Source organism: Trachypithecus francoisi, unplaced genomic scaffold (genome assembly GCF_009764315.1).
Source record: "Trachypithecus francoisi isolate TF-2019V2 unplaced genomic scaffold, Tfra_2.0 Contig01714, whole genome shotgun sequence".
In the NCBI taxonomy this organism is placed as follows: Eukaryota; Metazoa; Chordata; class Mammalia; order Primates; family Cercopithecidae; genus Trachypithecus; species Trachypithecus francoisi.
In genome coordinates, this window is record NW_022681451.1 from 996,786 (window position 1) to 1,021,712 (window position 24,927).

Here is a 24,927-nt window from a genome sequence, read left to right on the forward strand (position 1 = left end):
CGTCACACAGGCCCGGACGGCGACTGTGCCGGGGTGAAGGAAATGTGTCTACAAGAAATCCTCAAGGACTAGAATTACTTCTCATGGGGAAAACGTGTAGACACGTCCCACTGAAATGAACATCACGATGCAAACGCTTAGTTACAGGACTGAAAAGGAACCCCTTTCAACCCAAAACGTGCAAGAAAAAGAAATTCGACATTTTACTGATGCCTAAGGGCAGCCAGTCAACCAGTAGCGCACAGAAAGGCAAGTCTGGGCAGAGGGGCACATTCCGGGCAGAGGGGCACATCCTGGCCTTCCTGTGTTTCTCGGGGACCACTGTTTTCTTAGGAGGGAGGAAAAGAGGGAGGGAGGAAGGAAAGCAGAAAGGGAAGCGAGAAAAAGGGGATGGAAGGAAAAGGAAAGAGGAAGGGAGGGAGGGAGAAAAGGGAGGGAGGGACAGAAGGAGGGAGGGAAGGAAGAAGAGAGGGAGAAGAGGAGGGACAGAGAGAAGGAAGGAAGGAGGTAGGGAGGGATGGAGGGAAGGAAGGGAGAGAAGGAAGGGAGGGAGGGAGAGAAAGGAGGAAGGAAAGGGAGGGAGAGAAGGAAGGGAGGGAGGGAGAGAAAGGAGGAAGGAAAGGGAGGGAGAGAAGGAAGGGAGGGAGGGAGAGAAAGGAGGAAGGAAAGGGAGGGAGAGAAGGAAGGGAGGGAGGGAGAGAAAGGAGGAAGGAAGGAAAGGGAGAGAAGGAAGGAGGGAGGGAGAGAAGGGAGGGAGGAAGGAAGGAAAGGGAGAGAAGGAAGGGAGGGAGAGAAGGGAAGGGAAGGGGAGGGAAGGGAAGGGAGACAAAAAGGGAGAGAAGGGAGGAAGGAAGGAAGGGAGGAAGGGAAGGGAGGGAGAGAAGAGAAAGAAGGAAGGAAGGGAAGGGAAAGGAAGGGAAGAGAAGGGAAGGAAGGAAGGGAGAGAAGGAGGAAGGAAGGGAGGGAGGGAGGGAGGAGGAAGGAAGGAAGGAAGGAGGAAGGAAGGAAGGATTGGTTGGCTGAAGAAAAAGGAGGGCTGGAGGGAAGGAGGAGGGAAGGAAGAGAGGATGTGACAGGAGATGATGAAGACAGGCAGAGAGGGGAGAGAAGGAGGCTGGGGGGAGAGGGAAGGCGCTGATGCCATCCGGATCCATCCAGGCTGCCTCGTCCATCGGACCTCCTTTTATACAACTATCCACTAAGCGAAGGAACCGGCAAAAATCTCTGCTCCCAGGAAACGCTTTCACCAGCTGCCGACTTGATTCACTCAGGTATTTTGATGCCAAAACACCCGACAGTCCATCATAACTCGGGGATTTACAGACGAGAAAGAGGAGCAGAGAACTGACTGTGGGTGCCCTGGAAAAAGTTGCTTTAAACAAGGACCACAACAAAAATAAAAATGAAAATAATAACAACAAAAACCCTCCCTCCACTCCCAGGATCAAGGGGTTCAGACAAGCTGCAGTCCAGACAAACACGTGGCAGACAAAGGAATGAGGAGCTAATGTCGTTCTCTGGTTTATTGAACAACAGTCCAACTTGAAAGCATTAAATAAGAGGCAACCATTTAGGAGGGGAACAATGGCTTAAAAATAAAAATGAAGACAGAGCCGGAGCAGGTCACATTTTTCACGTGAGTGACGAAAAGCAAATGATTGAGACGTAAAGGGAACGCTGGCAATGCTACAGAATAGAGCCCCTGGAGGCACGGGCTGCCCTGTGTCCCCAGCCTCGGGGCGGAACAGAGAGCAACCCCAAAGCCTGCCCCACTGTGTCCCTTCCAGCTGCCCTTCTGCTCAGAACACCCGGAGCTGAGGGTTCCAAGTTCACGGCAGAACCGCTTCCCTTAAAAAGCCAGCAAAGGTTACGTGGATTTCTCCCGCGCTTCCTTTTCTACAGACTTACACCGGCTCGGGATGTAAGGATAAAATTCTGTGCTGCTTGTAGCCCTGAGAAGTCAGCAGCTGTGAAACGCAGGTAGTTCCCGCTTCACCCTCTGACACCCAGAGTTCTTCGGGTCTCGGCAGAACATTGCCTGGAGCTGAGCGGGGTCATCCCTCCTAGACACTGTCCTCCCCAGCCCACCTTGTCTTCACGGAGGCAGAGAACCTGCTGCACGTAGAATCCAAGCAATACGCTAAGCTTCATTAAGTATTTTTCCTCCATTTAAAAAGCAGTCCTACATGTTGGAAAACGTCTGTTTCCCTGAATGACTGAAAGCAACTCGCAAGAATCCAGCCACGGAAAACCCCTCCGGTGGCAGTATTTTAAAATTCATTTCCCTGTGGTATTGAGTTTAAAAGGGAAGAAGCCAGAGTCCTTTCCGGTAATCAGATCAAACACACCCTATGTGGAGAAGCTGGCAGCACGGGGGAACTGGACTCTTAGGGCTGAGACACACAAGACGTAACCTCCAGACCCGTGAGCTGCCCGCTTTGGTTTCGTTTTGTTTTGAGACAGAGTCTCACTCTGTCATCCAGACTGGAGTGCACTGGCGCAGTCTTGGCTCACTGCAACCGCTGACTCCTGGGCTCAAGCGATTTTCCCACCTCAGCCTCCCAAGTAGCTGGGATTACAGGTACATGCCACCACACCTGGCTAATTTTTTTGTATTTTTAGTAGAGACGAGGTTTCACCACGTTGGTTGGCCAGGCTGGTCTCGAACTCCTGACCGCAGCGTGACCCACCACCCAGTTTTCAAGGACCAACTCCACAAAGTGAATTTTGGCAGGGAGCAAGAAGCAGGCTGACAGCAACCTGTCGAAAACGCAACACATTCCACACCTGTTTTTCTTTTTTTTGTTTTGTTTTGTTTTTTGTTAAGTGCCTGCATTTTTTACTCATCTGTCACATTTTTAACCAAACATTAAAAGAAAAGTCTCTCTTTTGAAGAAGGGCATTTTGGCTAAAAGGTCTCTCCCCATTTCCCAGAAGGAAGAGGTCCCCGCTTGCATGAGAATGTAAACACGAATTCAGTGATCTGGACCTCGCAGAAGTCACACAGGATCAGGAAAGGCTCCTTCGACGCCACCCAGAATGTTCCTGTGTGTCTCCTACACCCTCCCAGGGAGAACTTGAATCAGATATGGTATGGTGTGGGCCTTAAGGATCTGTGAAGGAACAGCCCCTCTAGGCTCTGCTGCACGCGGGGAGTTGAGCGTTGCAATTCCCAAGCAGAAGGCATCAGGGCCCCGGGAATAGGGGAGGAGAGGAACCCCACTCAAAGCCACCTCTCTTGTGTCTTTTTTTTTCTTTTTCAGAGAGTCTCGCTCTTGTCACCCAGGCTGGAGTGCCGTGGAGCAATCTCAGCTCACTGCAACCTCCACCTGCCAGGTTCAAGTGATTCTCTGGCCTCAGCCTCCAGAGTAGCTGGGATTACAGGCACGTACCATCATGCATAGCTAATTTTTGTATTTTTAGTAGAGACAGGTTTCGCCATGTTGGCCAGTCTGGTCTCCATCTTCTGACCTCAGTTAATCTGCCCACCTCGGCCTCCCAAAGTGCTGGGATTACAGACGAGAGCCACCACGCCTGACCCTCTCTCGCTTCTCGAATCTCTTTCCTTTTTCCACCTTCTAGGCGTCAAAGACAGTGGATGGTCTCTGAGGTTCAAAACCAAGCTGACCGGGTGAGTCTTGACAGCAAAGCATCCAATGGGCTGCTGCGGGGATGACTTGCAAGACGAGACGCTTCCTCGCTACAGGAAGCTGCTGTCCCGGATGCCAAAGAAGCCGCCGCTGACGCCGTCCCCCAAGGAGAACACCTGCTCCTGGTCCAGGCCCCACTCCCCCTCGTCCTGGTCCTCGGGTTCCGCCTCTGCCCCACTCCGGGAGTTCTCATACAGAAACACCTGCTCGTCCACGTGCGCGGGGGCCAGCCGGTTCCTCTTGGCGCTGACCACGTTGGCGGCGGAACCGAAGAGACGCTCAGGCGCGACGCGCGTGGCTGTCACGCACCAGTACTTCTGAAGCACCTTGGGCAGCAGGGGGAAGAGGGCCAGACGGTCCGACCACCACTTGAGGGGGTCTTCGTTGAGGCCGAGCACCTTCTGGGATTTGAAGTTGCTCAGCTCCTCCACCACCTGCGCGTGCCATTCTTCCTGGTCCTCCACGCCGCCCGTCTGGCAGAAGATCTCGGCCAGCATGTTGTTGATGACGCTGCTGGGCGGAGGCGTGGACGTCCGCATGAGCTTCTTCACGGGAGGTTCCTCGGGCACCGGGAAGATCTTGTCCTCGGCCGGCCGGTAGCCGCCGTCTTTGACCTTGTCCAGCAGGCCCTTGGCCTCTTCCACGACACGGTTCTCCACCTGCTGCCGCTCGAAGGCCGAGAGGAAGGGCAGCCTCTTGTAGCGGGGGTCCAGGAAGGTGGCGACGTTGAGAAACATGTCAATCTCAGGCGTCTCCTGGTAGGTCTTGGAGAGCTCCTTGGCGATGACCTCCTTGGCCATGCTGAGCTCCTTGGAGTCCGTCTCCTTGATGTTGAGCGTGGTGTTGAGCAGCATGTGCAGCAGCGGCTTCACCATGCTGATGGTGGGGTACCTGGAGGCGGACAGCATCTCGGCCACCTGCTTGAAGGGCTGCAGGAGCTCGACCAGCCCCTCGATGGTGGCCCACTCGCTGGCCTCCAGCATCAGGTGGTGGTTGTTGCTGTCCTCCACGAGGACCCCGGCGATGACGAACTGCTGCTCCTTGAGGCGCTGCAGCATGGCCAGCGTGCTCCCCCACCAGGAGACGCGGTTGCTCACCAGCATGCAGTGGGCCACGTTCTGCTGCTTCTGCTTCTCATAGAGCATGTACATGGCCACAGCAGACTGCTGGAAGTACTCCACCAGCTTCCGGCAGCGCGACAGCAACGCCCCCAGCTTCGGGAGCTGGAAGGCCTGCTGGATGCCGGCGTTGAAAGTGTGGCCCAGGCAGGGCATGTGCACGGCGACGTCCAGCAGGGAGCACGCCTTCACGATGTCCTTGCTGTAGTTGGTGGTGGCCCCAAAGACCTTGGCGCTGATGCCCCACTCGATGAAGACCTCGTAGAGCACCCGCGTGATGGTCTCCGCCGTGTTCTCTTCGGGCACCTCGAAGGTCTTCAGGCAGCGGGAGCCCACGGACAGGCAGTTGGGGGCGCCCAGGCCCAGGAAGTGGGCGGCCAGCGTGACGTAGGCACGGTTCTGGTTCTCGCTCCTCCACATGTCAGTGGAGATGCCACACCAGGTGGCCTCAGCCAGCTCCTTCAGGATCACCTCCCGGACGGCCCCGTACTTCTCAGGGATGGCCTTGGTGGAGATGTACTTCCGGCTGGGCAGCTCGTACCGGGGGTCAGCCGTCTTCAACAGCACCTTGAAGGTGGGCTCGTCCACGATGGAGGCCGGGTACAGCCCCTCGCAGATGAGGCCCAGCACCGCGGCCGTCAGCTCTTGCTGCTTCTTGCTGTCGTAGCCGTGGCCTGCCTTGACAGCCAGCGCGTCCTGCCCGGGCTGCTGCGACGACTCGGGCTTCAGCTTGGAGAAGGCGGTGGCAAAGGCCTCGCGCATCTGCTCCGTGTTGCTCTTCACAAACTCGCAGAACTCCTCCGGGTGGTTCTTCTCCAGGTGGTAGGACAGGTTGGAGGTGTTTCCGGAGTAGGCGATCTGGGCCATGCAGATGCGGCAGTAGATTTTCTTCCACTGCAGGATGCATCCCTCGGCATTGGTGTCAAAGCCGAAATACTTCCACACCTTGCTCTTGGCGCGGGGGTGGGCCACCAGCTTCAGGTCTGTCTGGGAGCTCTCCAGGCTTTTATTCTCCATTGCTTCTCCACTGGAGCCTGCCTGCTTGGACGGCCGCTCATGCGTGGGGACCTGCTGAGAAGGGCCAAGACAAACACAGCATGAGAAGGGACCCAGGCAGATGTGGGAGCCCTGCTGGGGAGACGGCCGGGGTGCCGGGGCAGCTCCGCTTTCAACCAAAGGGCACTGGGGCCGGACAGCCGGACCTTCCTTGCGGGTCACTTTTGCAAAGCGGAGGAGGGAAGCTAGCGCAGGAACACGCTCTTTCTTCTACGTTAATCCAACGCAGCGATGCCGCACATGTCAACGTACAGGTTTGCGAGTGAGCACGGCATTTTTGCAGGGCTGTACCTGACAAGTGCCCTTTTTTTTTTTTTTTTTTGAGACAGAGTCTCGCTCTGTCACCCAGGCTGCAGTGCAGTGGCGTGATCCTAGCTCACTGCAACCTCCGCCTCCCAGGTTCAAGCGATTTTCCTGCCTCAGCCTCCTGAGTAGCTGGGATTACAGGCGCCCGCCACCATGCCCAGCTAATTTTGTAGTTTTAGTAGAGACACTATGTTGGTCAGGCTGGTCTCGAACTCCTGACTTCAGGTGATCCACCCGCCTCGGCCTCCCAAAGTGCTGGGATGACAGACGTGAGCCACCGCACCCGGCCTGACAGTGCCCTTCTCATCACAGGGGCTCGTTGTTCCTGTTCTAAGAGCTTTGCCAAGCACCTGCCACGTGGGAAAGCTGCGTAGATCTTTTCTGGGGACGTCGCCTACACAGAAGAGTCCACAAGCGGCCAGACAGACCCCCCTGCCGGCAACCATCACAGCAAGAATCGCTGTCGAACGCCACCTGAGTTTCATTGACTGCATTAAAGAAGCCAAACAGGACCTCCATCTGGCTACAGCCAGATTTCCCATGGCTAAGAGGCATTGCACACTCTTCTCCAAGTTTATGGTTTAAAATGAAGCCATGTGGAATGTCACAGGCTTTGTTTTTAGCACAGGTACATCCGTGATCTGTAAGCACGTCTGAAGAAGCATGGATTTCTCAATCCCTGGAACTTCTCAAAACGCCCATTGTGTCCAGTCATACCTGTGGGCAGAAAGGCCCAGCTGGGCAAATATCACACACCTGTGCAAACATCATGGGGCACTTGGTGTGCAGGCTTAGATGACCCCGAAGCCAGTCCCCAGGGTTCCTGCTGAGGTTGAATACTCACTCACACAGGCCCTTCCAGGTGCCACTCAGGAGGCCACCTCCGTGACTGGGTCGCCCCAAATGACAGCTGGGCTTTGTTAAAAGGTGTAATTGTATCTGCCAGTGTCCAGTACAGCACTCAGGAGGGTAAACAACGAAATGCACCACCCAGGCACGTTCAGAGTGTCGGGACAGTCAGTGCAAGGAGGCATATTTCAATGATCACTACAGTGGGTTGAAAAGCGTCCTCCCCTGCCAAAGAAAATCTGTATCCACCTGGTACTGGTGACCTTGTTTGGAAAAAGGGTCTCTGCAGATGTATTAATAATGAAGGCAAAGATCTTAAGATCCGATTATTCTCAGTCGGGGTGGTCCTAAATGCAGTGACCAGTGTCCTTAATAGAAGACAGAAGAGGAGACACAGACACAGAGGAGAAGGCCACATGGAGACAGAGGCAGAGACTGGAGCGATGCGGCCACAAGCCCAGAACGCCTGGAGCCCCCAGGAGCTGGGAGAGGCAGGAAGGATCCTCCCCTGGAGCCTCCAGAAGGAACTGCTAAAATCATGGTGGATTGAACAGTGGCCCACAGAAAGATCTCCACATCCTAAAGCCCAGGACGTGGAATGAGATCTTACTTGGTTATAAGAAATTTTGTAGATCGAATGAGTTACGGATCTGGAGATGAGGTCATCCGGGATTCGGGTAAGCCCTAAATGTGGTGACAGATGTCTTTATAAAAGACAGAAGAGGAGACACAGACACAGAGAAGAGGCCACATGGAGAGAGAGACAGAGGCTAGAGTGATGATGTGGCTGGCCTGAAGCCCAGGGACGCCGGGAGCCCCCAGGAGCTGGGAGAGGCAGGAAGCATCCTCCGCCTAAGCCTCCGGAGGGAGCGCAGCCCTGAGACACTTTGATTTCAGCCTTCTGGCCTCCAGAACTGGGAGAGAATAAGCTATGGTTTTAAGCCCTCCGGTTTCTGGTACTTTATTACAGCAAGGTATTCTGAAGGTTAATTTTGCCCCCAGTAATGAGTAGAGGTCTTAGGAAGGCCCCCCGTCTTCACGGGCAGTTGCGGCCTATGTTGCTGGCTTTCCATCAACGGTGCCTGTCCAGCGCTTTTTAGGGAGCCGCCACCATGTGCCAGGTGAACGGGGCATTACCATAGCCCAGGAGCGCTGCTTCCCAAGAGTAGGGTGCAAGGATGGGGGTCCTCTGACCAACGCCAGCATCCTGGTTTGTTCTAAGGTGGCAAGCCAAGAGAATGAATAACACAACAGAGACTTCCAGAAAACAGGGAACACTCAACCTGCATGTTCTGCAGCCCAGTTAGGGTGGGGCCCCTGGATTACACAGTCAGCGGAGGCAGAAAATCATCTCAAGAGGCCTCGGTCTAGCTCTGAAATGCTCGCTTTTAAGTCTGACCTGAGTGAGAGGTCACAGCTGTTATCAGATCCTCCATCTCCATCATCATCATCATCATCATCATCTTATTATTATTATTATTATTATTTGGCTGAAACAGGCTTTGGTACTTGGGGGAAAAGGTTTACATTCCATTATTATTATCTGTGCTATTAGGCTGAAAGAGGTCCCAGTCCTCAAACAAAAGTTTACATTTTATTATTATTATTATTATTATTATGAGGCTGAAAGCGGTTCTGGAACCTGAAGGAAAGGTTTCTATGCCATTATTTATTACTACTTTTATTATTATGACGATGAGGCTGGAAGAGGTCCCAGTGCCAGTAACAAAGGTTGATATTGTAATTATTATTGTTACGGTTGTTATCATTAGGAGGCTGAAAAAGGTCCCAGTACCTGTAGCAAAGATTTTTATATTGGCACCAGGTGCAGTGGCTCATGCCTGTACTCTCAGCACTTTGGGAGGCCAAGGCGGATGCATCACCTGAGGTCAGGAGTTTGAGACCCCCCTGGAAAACATGGTGAAACCCCTCCTCCACTAAAAATACAAAATTAGCCGGGCACGGTGGTGGCACATGCCTGTAGTCCCAGCTACTCGGGAGGCTGAGGCAGGAGAATCGCTTGAACCCGCGAAGCAGAGGTTGCAGTGAGCCGAGATCGCGCCATTGCACTCTAGCCTGGGCAATAAGAGCGAAACTCCGTCTCAAAAAAAGAAGAAAACAAACAAAAAAAAGATTTATATGCTATTATTACTATTATTTTTAGGCTGGAAGAGGTCCCGATACCTGGAAGAAAAGTTTATACTTGGTTATTATTATCTGTCTGAAGGAGGTCCTGAAAGCTGGAGCAAACATCCAAATTCTATTATTATTATTATTGTGATTATTTGACTGAAAGAAGTCCCAGTGCCTGGGGCAAAGGTTTCTTTTCTATTATTATCATTGTTGTTAATGATGTGGCTGAAACAGGTCCTGATACCTGTAGCAAAGGTTTATATTATTATTATTATTATTAGGCTGGGAGAGGTCCCGAATACCTGGAACAAAAATTTTCATTCCATCATTATTATTATTATTATTAGGCTGGAAGAGGTTCTGGAACCTGGAGCAAAGGTTTTTATTCTATTATTATTACTTTTGTTATTAGGCTGAAAGAGGTCCCAGTAACAGAACAAACGTTTATATTCTATTATTATTATTATTTGGCTGAAAAAGGTGCCAGGGCCTGTAGTAAAGGTTTATATTCTATGATTATTATTAGGCTGAAAGAAGTCTGGGTACCTGGAACACAAGTTTATATTTTATTATTATTATGTGGCTGAAAAAGGTTGTGGTAGTTCAGTCAAAGGTTTATGTTCTATTATTATCGTTGTTATTATTATCATTTGGCTCACAGGTGTCCCAGTACCTGGATCAAAGGTCTATATTCTATTAATACTATTCTTATTATTACTATTTGGCTGAAAAGAGGTTCTGGTACCTAGAGCCAAGTTTTATATTCCACTATTATTGTTATTTGGCTGAAAGAGGTCCTAGTACCTAGAAAAAAAGTTTATATTCTATTATAATTATTATTACTATCATTATTATTGGTCTGAAAGAGGTCCTAGTACTGTGAATGAAGGTTTATATTCTATTGTTCTTCTTATTTGGCTGAAGGAGCTCCCAGGACCTGGAGCAAAGTTTTATATTCTATCATTATTATCATTGTTACTATTGCTCTTGTTAATATTGGGCTGAAAGAGGTCGCAGTACCCTGAACAAAGGTTTATATTCTATTATCATTAACATTATTGTTATTCTTTGGCTGAAAGACATTCCAGGAGATGAAGCCAAGGTTATATTCTATCATTATTATTACTATTGTTATGATTATTACTGGGATGAAAGAGATCGCAGTACCCTGAACAAAGGTTTATATTCTCATTAATATTATTATTATTTGGCTGAAAGACGTCCCAGGAACGTGAAGCAAAGGTTTATATTTTATCATGATTATCATTATTCCTAGTTATTATTATTATTGGACTGAAAGACGGCCCAGTACCATGAACAAACATTTATATTCTATTATTATTAATATTATTATTATTTAGGTGAACAAAGGATTATATTCTATTATGATGATCATTATTATTATTTGGCTGAAACAGGTCTAGTACCTGGAGCGAAGTTTTGCACTGACAGCAGAAATTCCCAAACCCCTAAGCAAGTGACTCCTGGATGGAGGCACAAGAAGCTCCCTCCTACATGTCGCCTGCTGTCAGAATCCCATGGGACTCCCAGGTAAAGAACCGTCCACACAGCAGGTGGGTCCCACCTGAACCCACGTAACAGCCACAGCGGAGCCGGCCTTCTGCAGTGAGTACCCTCCCTCCTCCTTCCTCCTCCCTTGCAGTGCTTCCGTGCACACAGGGCCACGAACGAAGGTTGCTGCAAACCAGCCTCTCACTGCCTCATTCTTCAAGGCTGGTGCAGCATCCCCAGTGGGGGGATTGCGGGGGATACTCCCCAGAGCGCTCTCAGGGGGCCGGCGATTTCACGTTTCCAACTGCACATCCGTGAGAAGCCAGTAGACGTGGCTCACATGACTCTCACCAGAACGACACGTCACAAGACACCAGTGTGAAGAAGCAGAGGAAGGAGCCAGCCACCGTCTATCCCTTTGCGGATGAGGCTGACAAAACCCTTAAACTCAGCCATTCTTCTCCCTAAGTTATTATTCTGGAAATGACCATCATTTTTATTTTAAAAAACATACAACACATGGCCAAAGGGGAGCAAGTTTCTGTTCGATGGGTGAAGTTTCAGTGGCCTACTGCACAGCGCGGTGGCCATAGTTAATAGTGTATTACGCATTTCAAAATACCTAAAAGAGGTTTTTATTTTTATTTTTATTTTTATTTTTTTTTGAGACGGAGTCTCGCTCTGTCGCCCAGGCTGGAGTTCAGTGGCGCCATCTCGGCTCACTGCAACCTCCACCTCCCGGGTTCACACCATTCTCCTGCCTCAGCCTCCTGAGTAGCTGGGACTACAGGCACACACTGCCACACCCAGCTAAATTTTTGTATTTTAATAGAGACAGGGTTTCACTGTATTGCCCAGGCTGGTCTCAAACTCCTGAGCTCAGACAATCCACCCGCCTCAGCCTCCTAAAGTGCTGGGATTACAGGCGTGAGCCACTGTGCCCGGCCCACTAATAGATATTTTAAATGTCTTGTGTGCAGTGTATACTGCTCAGGTGATGGGTACACCAAAATCTCACAAATTACCACTAAAAAACTTACTCATGGAACCAAACACCACCTGTTCCCCTGCAATCTACGGAAATAAAAAACAGAAAAACAGCCAAAAGAGATTTTAAATGTTCCCACCACAAAGGAAAAATAGCAGGTGATAGATGTTAGCAAGATTTAATTATTCCACAATGTAAACATATAGCAAAGCATCACAATGTGCCCATAAATGTACACATTTATATATTTATATAAAAATATCAGTTGTTTTCATTTACATCTACATTATATAAATACCACTTACTTGTATTTTATATTTATAGAAAAGTATAAATTATTCTAAATATATATATATTTAATAAAAATAAAATAAACAATAAATATATTACATACATTCTTGGTAGTAACATGTAACTGGCCTGTTACCATTACTTTTAAATAAATTGTTAAACATGTTTTAAATTTCTGTTTTAATGTCTAACAGGATGACTTATTGACGGTTATAGTCCACAAAAACAAAAACTGTCCGGGGGCCTCGTTTTTTTGAAGGGGATTCTATGATCAAGAAGTTGGAGGCTGGGCGCAGGGGCTCACTCTTGTAACCCCAGCAAATTGGGATGCCAAGATGGACGGCTCACCTGAGGTCGGGAGTTTGAGACCAGCCTGACCAACATGGAGAAACCCCGTCTCTACTAAAAATACCAAATTAGCCAGGCATGGTGGCACATACATGCCTGTCATCCCAGCTACTCGGGAGACTGAGGCAGGAGAATCACTTGAATCCGGAAGGCAGAGGTTGTGGTGAGCCGAGATCACGCCATTGCACTCCAGCCTGGGCGACAAGAGCAAAACTTGGTCTCGAAAAAAAGAAAAAAAAGAAGTTGGAAAACTGCTGTTTTTACTCCTACCTGATCTCTAATAGCCACTGTTCACTACTTACAAAACCAACAAGAATTAACTTTCCCTTTATAGGTTAAAAAAAAAAGTTTGAAAAGTAGGACTTCTATAAATAGCTTTGTAAGTGGGCCAGTTGGCATATTTTTTGTAAATACTCACTCCTGTGGTACAGCATTTACGAGTCCATTTTGCATCCCAGAAAGTGAAGGAATATTCTGTGGCCTATTATTTACAACAGAACTTTTAAGAAAAGTTCTGTGCAGTCCTGGAACTGGACTTGACTATAGGTACCATCAATTTTCTCTCCTTTTGCAAAACTAATTGATGCATCAGAGAAAATGTAATTTCTAAACAGATCACCCTGTTATTAATACTGGTGGGTAGAGACTTTCTTCACTCAATACGATCAATTTCAACAGATTTCGGGCCACATCAATGTTCACGTTTTGATGCCATATTAGGATCTGAAATGCACTGATTAAATCACCTATTTTAAAATCCAACCAACAGATACACCTTACTGAATGGGCCGCATGGACAGTCTTAAGAACACAGAGACAGACCCTCTTACAGGAATTGCCAATTTGCTTCTAAACCCCCTCTGTAAAGGCATGACCAACATCTATGATTAATTTGTAATTATCTTGTTTTTCCATGATAAACTGGAAGAAGACACCATTTAGGAGTGGATTCCAGCCGCAGTTTCTTCCTTCTCATACTATGTAAGTCAACTCATGTGGAATGTGTAACCCAGGCATTTCCTTTGTAAGAGATCTAAGAACAAGCTCCACTTGGAAATCCTAAGAAAAAACTGCCCTTGCTTCCAATCTGCAGTGGGGAAACTGGCCCTCGTGGTTCTTCAAACAGCTGAGCTCCAATGCTCTGGACAAAGTTCAACATTTCCTCATCAACAGTGAAGGCCCACCAGAGAGGAGCAAATACAAAATGCCGTCTAGGAAGCTGGCCACCAGCAGACCAAGGAAAACGGCATTCCTCCACTGATAACGAAAATTACTTTTAATCCAAACACAGGAAGGGGCTCGATGAGGGCAAGCTACTGAAGTTCATCTTTAGAGAAGACCGTTCTGTTTCGATACACACCGGGTACAGAGTCCTTTGGCAGACACGTGACTTCACCAGAAGCTGGTCCATCTTTAACAACCTTCTGTTGCTGTTATTTAATCAATACATGGAGAAAAAAAAAAAAAAGTATCCAGCCCTCCCTTCTAATGCACAAAGAGCAAGTTTTTCAAAGGCCAGAGTTTTGGTGAGCTGCTGCGGGAACCCCAGCCTCTTCTGCCAGGGTCCACACAGGCCCTTTGGAAGGTTTAAGGGGACCTTTCTGTAAGCAAAACTAAAACATCACCTTCTGCGAGACTCCACACAATTGTTCGGTGGCTGTAAACCGTTCACCTTGCAACTGATGACTCACTTCAAACAAACATGCTCTCCCTGCCCTAGGAAGGCCTGACTGCAGTTCCTTTACTCTCCTTCTTCTATGCACTTGTAATTATGCTAAGCAGGTTTAAAAAACAAACACTGAAGCCAGCCTGGCAGAAAAAGAAAAGCTTAGCTCACAGAAAACTCAAAGCTTTTTCTGGCTAGAGGCGGGAGAGAGTGAGGCTCATTTTAAAACGTCCACTCCAGGCACGCTTCTCAAAGTGTGGAGCTGGGACCCCTGGGGTTCCCCCAGTGGGTGCAGAGTGGAAGTCGAAAGTCATTTCACAATAAGGCACCCAAGCGCTTCGCCTGGCCGACTCCCAGTCTCCCAGAGGCGTGCGTGCGGTAGTGTCTTCCAGAGGCCTCCTGACATGCCATGAAACCGTCTACAGAGGCAGAAATAACAGCTCTCTTCTTAGGCCGGACATTTAAGACATATGGGGCAACGTACACCACCATCCCCACCACACTGACCCTCTGAACGCTCTGTTTTGGATAACTGTCATTTTTGAAACCAACGGTCATTTAACCTAACGTGGAATTATCATTCCCTTTATACCAGTTCACAAATAATTGTTTACAAGTTTCTAGATTTAAATTGAGACTATGGGCTGGGTACAGTGGCGCTCTGTCTGTAATCCCAGCAGTTTGGGAGGCCCACATTGGAGGACTGCTGCAGACCAGGGGTTCAAGACCAGCCTGGGCCACATGGTGAGATGCCATCTCTACAAAAAATTTAAAACATGAGCCAGGCGTGGTGGGTCACGCCTGTAAACCCAGCACTTTGGGGGACCCAGGTGGGAGCATTGCTTCGGCCCAAGAGTTTCAGAGCGGCCCATTGAAACATAGGAAGACCCTATTGCTACAAAAAAAAAAATGAAAACATGAGACAGGTTTGGTGGCTCACAGCTGTAATCCCAGCAGTTTGGGAGGCAAAGGCAGGAAGATCGCTTGAGCCCAGGAGTTTGAGACCAGCCTGGGCAACATAGCAAGACCCCGTCCACAAAAAATTTAAAACATCAGTCGGATGCAGTAGCTGGTGCCTGTAATGCCAGCACTTTGGGAGGCTAAGGCAGGACTGCTTGAGCCCAGGAGTTCGAGAGTAGCCTGGGCAACATAGCAAGAGTTCATCTCTACTTCCTATTACAAAAAAAAAATTAATAAATTCTGAACCTGCAAATCTATGAATATAAGTAATCTTCATACACAAAACACAGTGGCGGTCCTCACTGATGAGTTCAGACAGTAGAGTCCTGCAAACTTGGAGATCTGTGACTCAGAGATGTTTACAAAGGCCAAGGAAACAAAGTTGCCACTCAACGGGCCTGCCCTCCCCACCAGATCTCCGTGGCTCCCCAGGGCCCGAGCAGCCGTCCCTGGGTCCCCTCTGGAGACGTTCTCCGGAGAAGGGGCCGTCCTCACTTACCCGGGGGTGGGTGGGGGTCGAGGTCCCTGGGACGCCCCCTCCTCCCCTCCGGGGCCTGGCGGAGGCGCGCGGTCACTGGCCGACCGCAGGCGGCAGGCAGAGCTGCCTGCGGTCTGGGGCGCGGGGCGTGCGAGCCCCCGGGTCCCCGGCCATGGCCCGGAGGTGTCAGTGTGCGCCGGGGGGCGGTTGCACGGGGGCAGCCCGACCCGGGACAGGCGGGGAGGACACGCGCGGGGAGGGAAGGGCCGGGCCGGGCCAGGCCAGGCGCAGGGGGCGCGCGGAAGAGCCGGCGGGGACGGGAAGCGCGGGGCGGGGAGGTCCCAGCCGCGCACGTCCCCCGCAACCCCGGCCCCACCGCGACCCCCGCCCAGTCCCACTTCCGGGAGCGCCACCGCCGCGCCAAGGTCACGCGGAGACCCCGCGCCCCCGCCCCCGAGCCCGCCCCGGCCCGCGCCCGCGCCCACCCGGGTCCCCGGAGCCCCGACCCCCACCCCGCCCCGCTGACCTGGCTCCAGGAAGCCCCCGCGGCAACGCCGTAGCAGCTGCGCCAGGATCACCGCGGCGCCGGCCGCGTAGACCCGCAGGGCCGCCCGCGCCGCAGACAATGGCGACATGGCTGCCCCGGCCGCGCCGCCGCCGCTTCCGCGCCGCCCGCGGGACTCTGCGCCCGCCCGGACGGACGGCGGAAACGCGCCCGCCCCGGACCGCCCCCTGCCCGCCGCGGACCGCCCCGGCCTGCGGGGACCCCCCCGCCACCCCAGACCCCGCCCGGGCCCGCTGGGATCCCGCATCGCCTGCAGGACTGGGGACCCCCAGCGGACCACCGACCCCAGCCAGGACGCCCCCCCCAGGACCACAGACCAGCCAGGACGCCCCCCCAGGACCACAGACCCCAGCCAGGACGCCCCACCCCAGGACCACAGACCCCAGCCAGGACGCCCCTCCCCAGGACCACAGACCCCAGCCAGGACGCCCCCCCCAGCACCACAGACTCCAGCCAGGACGCCCCCCCCAGGACCACAGACTCCAGCCAGGACCACCCCTCCAGGACCACAGACCCCAGCCAGGACGCCCCCCCCAGGACCACAGACTCCAGCCAGGACGCCCCCCCACCCCGGACCACAGACTCCAGCCAGGACGCCCCCCCCAGGACCACAGACCCCAGCCAGGACGCCCCCCCCAGGACCACAGACTCCAGCCAGGACTCCCTCCCCAGGACCACAGACCCCAGCCAGGAGCCCCTCCCCAGGACCACAGACCCCAGCCAGGACCACCCCTCCAGGACCACAGACCCCAGCCAGGACGCCCCCCCCAGGACCACAGACCCCAGCCAGGACCACCCCTCCAGGACCACCCCTCCAGGACCACTGACCCCAGCCAAGGCGCCTCCCTCAGAACCACAGACCCCAGCCAGGACCCCCTCCCCAGGACCACAGACCCCAGCCAGGAATCCCCCCCAGGACCACAGACTCCAGCCAGGACCACCCCTCCAGGACCACAGACCCCAGCAGGGATCCCACACACACACCCACAGCCAGAACCACAGACCTCAGCCAGAACTCCCCGCCGCCCACCCCCAGGACCACAGACCCCAGCCAGGAATCCCCCCCAGGACCACAGACCCCAGCAGGGACCCTCCACACCCCCACCAGGACTAACGACCCCAGCCAGTATGCCCCCAGGACCACAGACCCCAGCCAAGACCCCCACCAGGGGCCACAGACCCCAGCCAGGACCACCCCAGTACCACAGGACACCCCCAGGACCACAGACCCCAGCCAGTACCCAACTCAGATCCATAGACTCCTCCCAAGAACCCCCCACAGGACCCCAGACCCCTGCTGGGACCCCCAAGACCACAGACCCCCCACTGGGGCACCCCCAGACCACAGAACCCCCACTGGGGCACCCCCAGACCACAGAACCCCCCAAGAACCCCACCAGGACCACAGACCTCCACCAGGATTCTCCAGGACCACAGATCCTCCCAGGGTCCCCCCAGGACCACAGACCTTCACTTGGACCCCACCACCAGGACCCCTTTCCAGGATCACAGACTCCTACCTACTGGGGCCCCCTTCCAGGACCTCCACCTCCACCAGAACCACCCCTGGACCACAGGCCCCAGCCAGCACCCTGCAAGACCACAGACCCCTGCCAGGACACCCCCCAGGACTAGAGACCCCAGCTGGGACTGCCTCCCCAAGACCCCACACTCCAGCCAAGACGGTGGAACCCCATTCAGACCCCAGCCAGGACCTCCATCATGGGATAACACATCCTCCAACCAGACCTCACAGGGGACCGGGACCACTATGGGAACCACACTCCCCATCTTAGCCAGACCCCAGCAGGGACCACAGACCCCCACTTGGACCCCATGGGGAACCCCAGACGACCACCCAGACCCACGCCAGGATTATGGAGCAGGACTCCCACAGAGGACTCTGGTCAGCTGCAAGGACCATGGACCCCACACTCTAGTTCCTACTGAGACCACAGACCCTGCCCCAAGCACAGACCCCACACTCCAGTTTCTACTGAGACCACAGACCCTGCCCCAAGCACGGAGCCCACACTCCAGTTTCTACTGAGACCACAGACCCTGCCCCAAGCACGGAGCCCACACCCCAATTCCTACTGAGAGAGACCACAGACCCCACCCCAATTCCTGCCAGGCCACAGACACCACCCACCAAACCCACCCCTCCATTTCCCTGCCCCCCTGCCACCCTGCAGGGACCACAGACCCCCCATCCCAGCCCCTGCAGAGAACTCCAGACTACTTCAGGTACCACGAACCCCTCCCTACCCTGATCCCTACTGGGATGGCAGACCCTTACTCGGACCTTGGTTGGGAACCCCAGACAACCACAGAGTTACCTGGGCTCCCTCAGGGAACCCCAGCCCAGCACAGAACCCCCACCCAGACCCTTACCAGGGCCAGGCTGAAACCCCACAAGGATCCCCCACCAGGACGAAGGCTGAAACCCCACATGGATCCCCCACCAGACTCCTGCTGGAATTCTTCATGGATCCCCTCACCCAGACACTCAGACCTTCACCCCACCGCAACCCTCCCAGTCCCTCACCCGGTCCCCCAGGGGACCCCAGACCTGGCATCCAGACTCCAGACAGATCCTAACACCCGCTGTGTTTGGAAGACAGGAGCCTGGGAGAGCTGGGGTGACACCATTTTAATCATCAACTCCATCTTAAAAACCAGGAAGACACATTCTTTGCCGGTCACGGCCCATGGTCATAAGATGTTTACGGCTGAAGAAATGACTTAATAATGCCTCCAAGGACAAACACAGACAACAGCAGATTGTCTGGATGTCGCCATATCGCGTAACCATATATGCTTTTAAAGATAATTACAGTCATGCTTTGACGTGCTTGGGCCCAAAAATGCGAAGGATGGCTCTCTCTAAATCAACAAAGGAATAAATGTCACGCAGTCAGCTCACCTGCACGTAGACATAACCTAGCTTTTACAGAGATAAGACAGACTCCTAGAGAAGAAAGTTTTAAAACAAACACAAGGTGTTACACCTCTATGACGAAACAGTTTCTTTTTCTTTTTCTTTTTTTTTAAGAGAGTCTCACTCTGTTGCCCAGGCTGGAGTGCAGTGGCACAACCTCAGCTCACTACAACCTCTGCCTCCTGGGTTCAAGAGAGTCTCCTCTCTCAGCCTCCCTGGTAGCTAGGATTACAGGCATGCACCAGCACGCCCAGCTCATTCTCGTATTTTTAATAGAGACAGGATTTCACCAGGTTGGCGTGGCTGGTCTCAAACTCCTGACCTCAAGTGATCTGCCGGCCTCGGCCGCCCAAGTGCTGGGATTACAGGCGTGAGCCACCACACCCAGCCCATCATGGAATAGTTTCTAATAAACTAAAACTTCCCTGTACTCTTATGTCTCACCTTAAATTACTTCCTGAGCAACATCCAAGAACCCACTCTTGGGGGCTAGATCGGGACCCCTCTCCTGCAACCCTGGGACCCAGATCACCAACCCTATCCTCCCCAGGACCGTGACCTCCACTCTAGATCTGCACCCTCACATACACGCCAATGGTCACCCCCAGCCCCTGCCGAGATCCAGGAGTAAGAATCTCCACCAGCAAGTCACCTGACCCTAACCAGGAACCCTATCCCTGCTGGGAGCCAGAACCCCACACTCCACAGCTTGCTGGGATCCTGGTACCTTGCAGGGCCACAACCCGTGTGGAAGTTTGGCCCCCACTGGGACCCTGCATCCCCACTCCCATCCAGGCCTCACTCCCCCCAGAACCTCAACAGGCACTAAAGGGCACCCCCAGTGTGCAGGTTGCACCCAGCCCCTGGGCGGGTTCTGGTGCAGATCTAAGATGATTGGAATACAGAGACCTACCGGACGCCTCAGGTCTGACCAGGTGTGCTCAGGTGTGGCCGGGTGACCAGGCTGGATGAAGAAGGGTCTTTGTGGCCTTTGCAACCCTCTGTCCTACAGATGAGGAAATGGAGGCCAGGGAGACCAAGGGATGGGACTGTCCCATTTGGCCAGGTGTGCCAGATATCTCTGGATGTGCCCAGGAATGCTCAGGTGTGGCCAGGTGTGCTCAGGTGTGATTAAGTAACCAGGCTGCATTAAGAAGGCTCCTTGTGAGCCAGGCGCAGTGCCTCAAGCACATAATCCCAGCACTTTGGGAGGCTGAGAAGAGTGGATTGCTTGAGCCCAGGAGTTCAAGACCTAGCTGAGCCACATGACAAAACACTGTCTTTATTAATTTAATATAAAAAGATTAAATTTAAAAAAGAGGGGTTCTCTCTGTTTTTGACAGTGGCTTACGTCTGTCATCCCAGCACTTTGGGAGGCCAAGGTGGGCGGATCACCTGAGGTCGGGAGTTCCAGGCCAGTCTGGCCAACATGGAGAAACTCTGTCTCTACTAAAAGTACAAAATTAGCTGGAAATAATGGTACATGCCTGTAATCCCAGCTATTCAGGAGGCTGAGGCAGGAGAATTGCTTGAACCCAGGAGGCGGAGATTGCAGTGAGCCAAGATCGCACCATTGCATTCTAGCCTGGGCAACAAGAGGGAAACTTCATCTCAAAAAAAAAAAAAAAAAAAAGAGGGGTTATTCCAGCCTTTGCAATCCTGGCCTACAGATGAAGAAACTGAGGCTTTCTCATTTGGCCATGTGTGCCAGATATCCTGAGGCGTGCCCAGGTATCCTCAGGTGTGGCCAGCTATGCTTAGGTGTGGCTGGGGCACCCAGCCAGAAGCATTGGGAAAAGCCACAGTCACCCCGTCCTCACCTTAAAGGTTTCCCAGGAGAGCCGCCATTGCAGGGGGTGCGAAACCGTGACCCCACTGTGAAATTCAGAAGGACCAAGGATTCCACCAGGAGCAGCAGGGGAGCGGGCTTATTGTAGCCCAACATGCTCCTCCCTTTTGGGACTTCTGGTTAGTTATCTCAAAGGATGTTTGTGAGCAAAAGGATAGTGATGTCTAGAGCCATGAATTGGGGGGCTAAAAGCAGAATGCATCACCTGGTGCTTCCAGCAATGGTTTGGGAGACACCCCTACCTTCCCCACAACCCACTTATCTTCTCGGAGGCCCATGTTATCATCTGTCATATATTGACTCTGATTTCCATGGGAATGTTTTTAGCCACCGCTGTAATAAATGGCCACAAATGTAGCAGCTTTAAATAACAAGTTATTATCTCAAGTCTGCAGGTAAGATGTTCCAAAAACAGGCTCAACTGGGTCACTTGCTCAAGGTCACTGATATGGTTTGGCTGTGTCCCCTCCCAAATCTCAAGGGGGCGGTTTCTCTTTTTGTTTTTTGAGACTGAGTCTCACTCTGTCGCCCAGGCTGGAGTGCAGTGGCCAGATCTCAGCTCACGGCAAGCTCCGCCTCCCGGGTTTACGCCATTCTCCCGCCTCAGCCTCCCGAGTAGCTGAGACTACAGGCATCTGCCACCTCGCCCGGCTAGTTTTTTGTATTTTTTAGTAGAGACGGGGTTTCACCGTCTTCGCCAGGATGGTCTCGATCTCCTGACCTCGTGATCCGCCCGTCTCGGCCTCCCAAAGTGCTGGCCGGGGGCGGTTTCTCACACACTGTTCTCATGGTAGTGAATAACTCATGAGATCTGATGGGTTTTTTCTTTATTGTTTGTTTTGGCTTTTTTTTTTTTTTTGAGACAGAAGTTTCACTCTTGTTGCCCAGGCTGGAGTGCAATGGCGCGACCTCGGCTCACTGCAACCTCCGCCCCCTGGGTTTAAGAGATTCTCCTGCATCAGCCTCACCGAGGAGCTGGGATTACAGGCGTGTGCCACTACACCTGGCTAATTTTTTGTATTTTTAGTAGAGATGAGATTTCACCATGTTGGCCAGACTGGTCTCGAACTCCTGACCTCAAGTGATTCACCCACCTCCGCCTTCCAAAGTGCTAGGATAACAGGTATGAGCCATCATGCCCAGCAATCTGATGGTTTTATAAGGGAAAATCCCTTTCGCTTGGCTCTGTCTTGTTTGCAGCCATATAAGGTGTGCCTTTCACCTTCGGCCATGACTGTGAGGCCTCCCCAGCCATGTGAAACTGTGTGAGTCCATTAAAACTGTTTTTTTGTTTTTTGGGTTTTTTTTTTAGACAGAGTTTTCATTCTTGTTGCCAAGGCTGGAGTGCAATAGCGTGATCTCGGCTCACTGCAGCCTCCACCTCCCAGGTTCAAGCAATTCTGCCTCCGCCTCTGGAGTAGCTGGGATTACAGGTGCCCGCCACCACGCCCGGCTAATTTTTGTATTTTTAGTACAGACAGGTTTTCGCCACGTTGGCCATGCTGGTCTCAAACTCCTGACCTCAGAAAATCCACCCGCCTTGGCTTAAACCTCTTTTTCTTTATAAATTACCCAGTCTCAGATATGTCTTTATCAGCAGCATGAAAATGGACTAATACAGTCACAAAAGGTCGAAATGACGATGTCTACCGCTTGGGCTGTTAGCAGGAGGCCCTGGAAAGAATTGGTTTGCAAGCTCATTCCCATTTTTAGAAAATGCAGTCCCTTGCTGTCATGGGACTGAAGCCGTCCTTTCCTCACTGATTGTCACAGAAGAGGTGTGGGGAACACAGCCCTGAGCGCTTGGAGTCCACTCTCTGGTCCTTGAAAGTGTCTGCTCCATCTCTAAGCCAGCTCTGCTTCATCTCGAAGCCAGCAGGGGCCACTTAGAGTCCATCTCACCTTTAGAATCTCACTGACTTTGTGTACCATGTCCCTCACCTTCTCTCCTCCCTCCAGCCAGAGAAAGTTCTGTTCTTTCAAGGGCTCCTGTGTGATGGGATAGGGCCTACCAAGGAAATCCAGCATACTCTTCCTATGTAAAGATTCACACCTGTAATCCCAGCACTTTGGGAGGCCGAGGCAGGCAGATCACCTGAGGCCAGGAGTTCGAGACCACCCTGGCCAACATGGTGAAACCCCGTCTCTACTAAAAATACAAAAATTAGCTGGCCACAGTGGCATGTGCCTGTAATCCCAGCTACTCGGGAGGCTGAGGCAGGAGAATCACTTGACCCTGAGAGGCAGACGTTGCAGTGAGCCGAGCTGGAGTCACTGCACTCCAGCCTGGACAACAGAGCAAGAGTCCATCTCAAATAAATAAATAAATAAATAAATAAATAAATCGTTTATAACCTCAGTTGCATCTGCAATGTTCCTTGCTGCCATATATGACATTACCATAGTGACAGGTTCCAGGGGATTCAGGTGTGGAAATCTTTGGGAAGAACAGGAGATTATTCAGCCTACAGTAGCATGATTTACAAATTCCTGTCTATTTCAGGATTTCATGAGCATGTTTGAAACTGCATTTACCTAAACCAGAACAGGCCACAAAAGCAGGGGCAGGAGATGCTCCCTGAAGGAGCTTACACAGCAGGACACCCCTACCAGAAGAGAGAGAAGGGTATTGCAGGGTGGGGGCCTTGTCCTTAGGACTTTGGTTGACCCAGGACCAACTTCCCCATCACGCATCCTAAGCTGAGTGTGAGGATCTCATGAAACTCTTCAGGGTCCACAACAATGCTTTAAGTTAACGTCTCTCAAATCAGAAAAAAATATATGTTATAATAATAATGAATATAAATCATGCACACAGTCCAGAAAATATCTTTTTAGCCACACAATTGTAAGATTTATGAGGTCATAGGCTGGAAGCAGTGGCTCACACTTGTAATCCCAGTACTTTGGGAGGCCGAGGTGGGCAGATCACCTGAGGTCAGGAGTTCAAGACCAGCCTGGCCAACATGGTGAAACCCCGTCTCTACTAAAAATACCAAAAAAATTAGCTGGATGTGGTGACGGGCACCTGTAATCCCAGCTACTCGAGAGGCTGAGGCAGGAAAATCTCTTGAACCCAGGAGGCAGAGGTTGCAGTGAGCCGAGATCATGCCATTGCATTCCAGCCTGGGCAACAAGAGTGAAACTCTATATCAAAAAAAAAAAAAAAAAAAAAAAGATAAATGAGGTCACACTCTGTTGCTCAGGCTGCAGTGCAGTGCTGCGATCTCAGGTCACTGCAGCCTCCACCTCCTGGGTTCAGACAATCTTTCTGCCTCAGCCTCTCAAGTAGCTGGGACCACAGGTGCACATCACCCACAGGTGCACATCACCATGCCTGGCTATTTTTTTTTTTTTTTTGGTAGAAATGGGATCTTGCTATGTTGCCCAGGCTGATCTCAAACTCCGGGGATCAAGCAGTCCTCCTGCCTCAGCCTCCCAAAGAGCTGGGATTACAGGCATAAGCCACCATATCTGGTATATTTTTTAGTGGAAGAGGCAAAGATGGCCACAGTGTGGCCCTTCAGGGGGCCTGATCCTAAAACATCACTGTGGGGTGAGGTGGTCAGTTCTTCTCAGCCCCTGGTCATACAGGTGGGCTTCAGTGATGTTGGCCACAGTCTAAACAGAAACAGTTTTCCCTAGGGAATCTTGATCTGTTAACTAGCACCTGTGGGGTCCAAGTTCAGCCCACTAGCAACAATACGTGTTAGCGCAGTGCCTCCCTCCCATGAGATTCTCCTTGAAATTTAGCAGCCTGGAAAGCAACCTTCCTGGTTGTGGCAAGATACGCGGGCCAGTCTCCCTGCGGATGGGGGACATGGCTTCTTTATTCCTCTCCTATTCCTGATGCTAATTATCTCGTGCACATAGTAGAATCCCAGTAAATAACCATATAATTCATTAGTATTAATACAATGGGCTATTGTAATCCATTTTGATGTCCCGGTTGATCCTAGTTGTGATTCATGATTTCTTTTTTCTTTTTCTTATCTTTTTCTTTGTCTTTCTTTCTTTCTTATTCTTTCTTTCTTTTTTTCTTTTCTGTTTTCTTTCCTTCTTTTTCTTTTTTTTTTTTTTTGAGGCGGAGTCTCGCTCTGTCGCCTGGACTGGAGTGCAGTGGCCGGATCTCAGCTCACTGCAAGCTCCATCTCCCAGGTTACGCCATTCTCCTGCCTCAGCCTCCCGAGTAGCTGGGACTACAGGCGCCGCCACCT

The 24,927-nt window shown here is 51.8% G+C and overlaps 2 protein-coding genes across 9 annotated transcripts in view; both read right to left on the reverse strand.

Annotated features, from left to right (window-relative positions):
• Positions 1-16,060, reverse strand: part of DHRSX (dehydrogenase/reductase X-linked) — a 272,447-nt gene extending 256,387 nt beyond the window's left edge. For 2 of the 6 annotated variants that reach the window (XM_033199256.1, XM_033199245.1), the window contains exon 1: positions 15,882-16,010. In XM_033199256.1, coding sequence (XP_033055147.1) covers positions 15,882-15,990 — 109 coding nt within the window. In that variant the 5' untranslated portion in view covers positions 15,991-16,010. Of the gene's footprint in view, positions 1-15,881 lie in introns of all 6 variants that reach the window. The other 4 variants (XM_033199225.1, XM_033199278.1, XM_033199234.1 and 1 more) reach the window with 4 other exon arrangements.
• On the reverse strand, positions 1,506-16,041 carry ZBED1 (zinc finger BED-type containing 1). Of its 3 annotated transcripts, none has more exons than XM_033199119.1 (2): positions 15,882-16,041; positions 1,506-5,836 (listed from the first exon to the last, which is right to left on the reverse strand). In XM_033199119.1, the coding sequence occupies exon 2, from the start codon at positions 5,783-5,785 to the stop codon at positions 3,701-3,703; it is 2,085 nt and encodes a 694-aa protein (XP_033055010.1). In that variant the 5' UTR covers positions 5,786-5,836; positions 15,882-16,041; the 3' UTR covers positions 1,506-3,700. The 3 variants fall into 3 exon arrangements, with proteins under 3 accessions (XP_033055010.1, XP_033055003.1, XP_033055020.1); XM_033199112.1 differs by having other exon boundaries at positions 1,506-5,839; XM_033199129.1 differs by lacking the exon at positions 15,882-16,041 and adding an exon at positions 15,377-15,831 and having other exon boundaries at positions 1,506-5,839.
• Positions 16,061-24,927: the final 8,867 nt, after the last annotated feature.

What these genes read in the sequence shown, in the direction of transcription:
- ZBED1 (XM_033199119.1), bottom strand. Translation starts at nt 5,785, where the DNA reads ATGGAGAATAAAAGCCTGGAGAGCTCCCAGACAGACCTGAAGCTGGTG.